Here is a 5582-nt window from a genome sequence, read left to right as displayed (position 1 = left end):
AAGCACATCTAGATTGGCAGGATGCTTTTCCGCAAAAGCACTTTTTGCGGAAAAGCGTCCGTGGCCAATCTAGATGCGGTTTTCCGCAAAAAAGCCCCGATCGCCATTTTAGCCATCAGGGCTTTTTTGCGGAAAACAGTACTGTGCTGTTTACACTGGCCCTCTTGCGCAAATGATTTGCGCAAGAGGGCTTTTTCCCGAACGGGAGCAGCACAATATTTCTGCAAGAACACTGACAATCTTACATGAGATTGTCAGTGTTCTTGTGGAAATTCAAATGGCCGGTGTAGACAGCTGGAAAGTTTTTCCGCAAAATCATATGATTTAGCGGAAAAACTTGCCAGTCTAGACACAGCCCAAGAGAAGAATCAGGCCCTTTATAATAATTGGGGTTACTAGAGGCCCTTACTGAGTCCCCATTGTGCTAGGTGCCACAAAAACATAGCAAGAGATAGACAAAGGGTGGGGCCAGGATAAGTGACTTGCCCAAGGTTACACAGGTCAGTGACAGAGCCACAGCTTTAGCCTAGGGCCCTAGCCATTGCATCACACTGATTGCTCAGCCACGATTCCATCACATGCAGCCAGCGTTCACCCACCTTGGATCAGTGAGCAGGTCTGAACCATAGACCATCAGAGCCATCTTCCATTCCTTGCCCAAGGGGAATCAGTACCTATTGTGAACAGCGGAATGGGTTTTACAATGTAAAAACCACGATCATGCGTAGCCCTTGGATACTGGCTTCTGTGTGAGGTTCCCAAGCAAAGAATGCAGAGGATAGTCTGGCTTTAGCTACTTCAGAGCACAGTCCAAAACCACAGAGCACAAAATAAAACAATTACTGAAAAATACACACTAGAGAGGGAGAAGATGCAGTGGTTTCAGATGCATCCATGCCCTGTGGCTCCCAGCTTATGGAAAATGGAGAGCTTGGTACTCAATAAATGGTGAGGGGAGAAAACAACCCATCTGCTTGTTTGTGTGTTTTATTCAAAATGAATCACAGAGCCAGGAGTGCTGAGCCCTCCATTAATAACCCTGACAGCTCCTCTCTGTCTGTAATTGAAACAGCTCCGATAATGAAGGTGTTACTCCAACAAGCTTCAAGCAAACCATTTTTCCTGATGTCTCAGGCGTCTCAGTGTGGATCTGACAACACCCAGACAACGTACATGGTGGAGTCATGTCTAGCAGCTTTTGTATTCCCTGCAACACCCACTGCGGCTGGTCTCATTTTTCCCTGTAGTGGTAGGTGCAGAACCTCCATACAGTCCCACTTACAAAGCCCACCCTGTTGGACTCTGAAGAACATTCCCTCCCAGGGCAGGAACTGTCTCCTCTCTCTGCCCCTCACCCTTCCTCTGCTTGGGAGCCCTGCCGTCTCGAGATCTGCCTAATGTTAGATGGCCTCAATGCTCTGCCAGTGGACTCTTCCCCTGATATGGAAGGCAGATTGCCTGATGCTAAGGACCTATCCTGCAAGGTGCTGAATGCCCTAAAACTACTGGCTGCGTCTAGACTGGCAAGTTTTTCCGCAAAAGCGGACTTGCCAGCTGTCTACACTGGCCTCTTTGAATTTGTGCAAGAACACTGACGATCTAATGTAAGATTGTCAGTGTTCTTCTGCAAATACAATGACTCTCCCGTTCAGGAAAAAGCCCTCTTGCGCAAATACTTTTGCGCAAGAGGGCCAGTGTAGACAACTGAGAACCGTTTTGCGCAAAAAAGCCCCGATGGCAAAATGACGATCGGGGCTTTCTTGTGCAAAACCGCGTCTAGATTGGCATGGACGCTTTTCTGCAAAAAGTGCTTTTGCGCAAAAGCGTCCGTGCCAATCTAGACGCTCTTTTCCGCAAATGCTTTTAATGGAAAAACTTTTCCGTTAAAAGCATTTGCGGAAAATCACGCCAGTCTAGACGTAGCCACTGTGTATTAGTTTCCAGGGTCAGGGAAGACCTAAACTACACATTAATTCATTGCTGGTCTTTAGCCACAGTGCCTCAGAAATGCACCCCACATCTATTATGAAGGAACTCCCCCATCTCTCTCAAATGAGAGAAGAGTTTGGTCTTCATGTTAAGTTCCTGCAATTTCAGTTTCCTCTCCAGGCCACAACCTGGGACAGCCTGCACTACTTTCTTCCACTATTTGATCTGAGGAAGTGGGTCTGGCCCACGAAAGCTCATCATCTAATAAACCATCTTGTTAGTCTTTAAAGTGCTACATTGTCCTGCATTTTGCTTCAGCTACCCCAGACTAACACGGCTACATTTCTATCACTATCTCAGTTACGAGCTTTGTCGCCAATTAGTCAAGGCAGCAAGACTCAAAGCATTCATTCCACTTGTGCTTAGAAGCAGACTCATTACACCAGTTTCCTTTCCTGAAGGTTTTCTTTGTCCCACTGACAAGCGCCATGGGTCTGTTAGACACACTTTCTCAGTCATCTGAGGCACGCGAGCTCCTCCAGTCTGGAGTTCCTATCTGAACTGAACACCCCGGAGCTAAAGAAGAAACTGCTGCGTTCCACCGCAGCCGGACACCTCCAGATAAAAGCAATCGCATTCAGAATCAACTAACCCTTCCCTCCTCCATCCGCCGCCAGGAACACAGACGTCCCTGGAAGGAACAAAGCAGGCTTTGTGTTCTGAACAGTGTCTGATAAACACCATCTCACTGCCAGTGCCCGGGAAGAGAGTTGCTCACTTTCCACACGTCTGAGAGGAGAAAGCAGCAGAACGCTTTAGCAGAGGCAGGCACACTCAGGCATTATTTAGTGTGGAGGGGCTGAGGCTGGAGGGAGGGGAAGAGGTTAAGGACTGGGTTAAAAACCGTTCGGAATGTTCCTGCACACACGGAAACCCAGGTGCAGCACCAGGAGAGCCCAGACTAGGCGAGGGAGAAAAAGTTTTGGCACTTTGGATTTCCTGCATCTTGAGTATTACACCCCCAGTTCAAGCGAGCAGTTATGGAAATGGGGAGATTGCACCCTGTGCTACGGACAGAACTCCCCCAGATCAAACTGCATCTTTATGGCCTGTAGGAACATTAGGTTCAAATGACTTTCCCTGGAGAGGGCCCAGCAGATGGATGTACAGATGGATGCGCACACAGAGCCTGAGGTCAGGAGCACTAGCTGGACCCTTCTCTCACCTCAGCATCAGCGAATACGATCGTGGGACTTTAGTCACACAGTGCTACGCCCTGGACCGTGCTTTGTCATACCCTGCCCTCTTGCGCCCACCCATTCACTCATGCCTTGGGACACGGAGTCAGCTTTTAGTTGGCACCCCTGACCATCTGCAAACCCTTGTGCCCACCCAATTCTATAACAACCACCCAGGTGCTTCCCCATGCACATAAGCTGCTCGCTGCCCGCTCTCCTGTACTGATCTGTCTCACCGGGTTCCTTCTACTAGCCAGCTCCCTGCAGCTGATCACTGCCCCAGCCCTAAGAAGGAGGGGGAAAGGGGGGGGAATGCAGGGGAGCAGCAGTGTCTACGAACCAGAGTCTTTGTGGGCAAAGCTACGCAACATGCAAGCTCACCAGGACTCATGACCAAGCAAGGCACTGGCTTCAACATCCCTTTATTGATTACAAAGTGTCTAAAAATCTAGAGTGTCTTCAATATAGAATCTCCTTTCTATGTACACTATGTATGGCTTAGGTTATTTCTCTGGGGGTGGGGGGTCAGTGATGATAGTCCAGCATGTAGTCCATAGCCCCCAAGCCCTTTGGACTCTCCAGTACCTGTACCTGCATTTTCTTGTTAGCCAGCTCCCCGTGTGGAGGTGCCAAAGGTCTCTTCACCCCTTGTGAGCATGAACTGAGTCTATCTTCTTCTATTCCCCCCTTTTCAGCCCACAGCCCATCTCTGGGCTCCGGGGGTTGGTAGCCCATCTCGCTGGGGTCCAGAGGATCCTTGGACAATAGGATACAGATGGAGGGCACATTCTTGTGGACAGTCAGGTTCTCCACTCGGCCATCCGGCTGGGGGTCCTTGTTCTCCCACACCTCCAGCAGGGTCTTGTACCGCACCTTGGTGACCTGGTGAAGACCTCCCAGCTTCCTCTTCATGATCTCCACACAGGTGATGGTCTTGGTGACTGCCCGACCACAGCCACTGAAAACTATCTGCCGGGTGCCTTTCAGCTCCATCCTGGCCATGGCAAAGCCCATCAAATTCCTGATCTTGCTGCCCTCCTTCACCTTCATCTCCACCACACCGGGGGGCAGGTCGGGGAAAGGCAGTGGGCTATCCTCCTCCGACGTCTTGACCTTTCTGAAGTTCTCCATCCTGGACTGGACTACGGGGGGCATGGGTGTGGATTCCACTCCTTTGGCAGCCATCGCTTGCTCTTCCTGGAGGGAAAACGAGTCAGACCAGATGTTTAAATGCCAGGCTCCATCGGCTCCAAACTCCCTTTGCTCCAGGTCAGCAGAGAAAGGGGGCCAATTTAGTGCTGCTTTTCCATGATCTTGCCTCTTCTGACTGGCTACTCAGCACTCTCCCTTCCCAGGTGAAGGACTTTTTGTCAAGCCCAGATAGTCCCTTCTCCGGAGGATCAGTCCCCAGCAGGGACGGAGCTGCAGAATTCTCCCTGGGTGAGAATCCCTGCCGGTGCCTCCTCTGCTCCCACTGCAGCACTCGCTTCTGCTGCTCTTTGCTTCATTCTGGACTTCAGCAGCCCCCAGAGCGGTTTTGTGTAATTAGCAGATCCTCCTCCCCCTCCTCCCCTCCCCACACCCCTGATCTGCCTCCCAGCCCAGAGCCCTCTGCCTCATCCCCACTTCCCTCAGTCTCTGGCAAAAGCAGAGTCTGACTTTTCCCCAGTCCAGGAGCAGCTGGGGGAGGGAGAGGGAAAGCTACTCTTTCTCTTCATGATGCTTCCGGAGTCCTGCCCCCTTAAAGAGAAACTGGCCCCTTCTCATGGGCGATTTCTCCAGCTCAAGGACATCAACTGCTAACTGCATATGTCAGCAAAGTACAGGCGGTAGCTGCTACTGGTGCCTCTCCCTGCCTGGCTGGAGCAGCTCCCACACTGTGCAACCCCGCAAGGGGCACAGATCTGAGTGGCCCTTTGTTACAATGTCCTGGGGACTGTGTTTTCCATTGTCTTCTCGGATTCTCCCCTAAATTGGGGTCGGCCTCAGCCCGTCTTTTTTAATGACCCAGCCCGTCTCGGACAATCAGGTGGACTCATACCTATGTCTCTTACCCTGCCTTGAGAGCAAGCCGTTCTTTTCCAGCCAGAAGGTAAAACTGCAGTATATGGGGAAACTGAGGTACAACCAAACTTCAAAACATATTACAGGTAAGTTCCTCTTTGTCACAGGGAGTCTCCATGGAGGGGTGCAGGGAACGCTGTCCCTCAATCCCTGCCCCTGGATCAGCATAGGACATTTCATCCTCACATAGGTTATAAGGCTCCTAGCATGGTTCAATCTCCCTCTTTAGCTGCAGGAGGTGAGTGTTAGGGGACAGCTCAGCCTAGAGCTCCTAGCCTCATTTGCCCCTTTCCTAGAAATCTGGGGACGAATGCTATGGCCGATCTGGTGCTGGCTGGAGGGAAGATGAGC

The 5582-nt window shown here is 51.0% G+C and overlaps 1 protein-coding gene across 1 annotated transcript; it reads right to left on the bottom strand.

The window, feature by feature from the left end:
- Window positions 1-3358: 3358 nt before the first annotated feature.
- RPP25 (ribonuclease P/MRP subunit p25) lies at window positions 3359-4765 on the bottom strand. Its single transcript, XM_006126267.4, has one exon. The coding sequence runs from the start codon at window positions 4350-4352 to the stop codon at window positions 3693-3695; it is 660 nt and encodes a 219-aa protein (XP_006126329.1). The 5' UTR covers window positions 4353-4765; the 3' UTR covers window positions 3359-3692.
- Window positions 4766-5582: the final 817 nt, after the last annotated feature.

Source organism: Pelodiscus sinensis, chromosome 14 (genome assembly GCF_049634645.1).
Source record: "Pelodiscus sinensis isolate JC-2024 chromosome 14, ASM4963464v1, whole genome shotgun sequence".
In the NCBI taxonomy this organism is placed as follows: domain Eukaryota; kingdom Metazoa; phylum Chordata; order Testudines; family Trionychidae; genus Pelodiscus; species Pelodiscus sinensis.
Note: the sequence above shows the minus strand (reverse complement) of the source record. Positions and strands in the feature narration are given on the sequence as shown.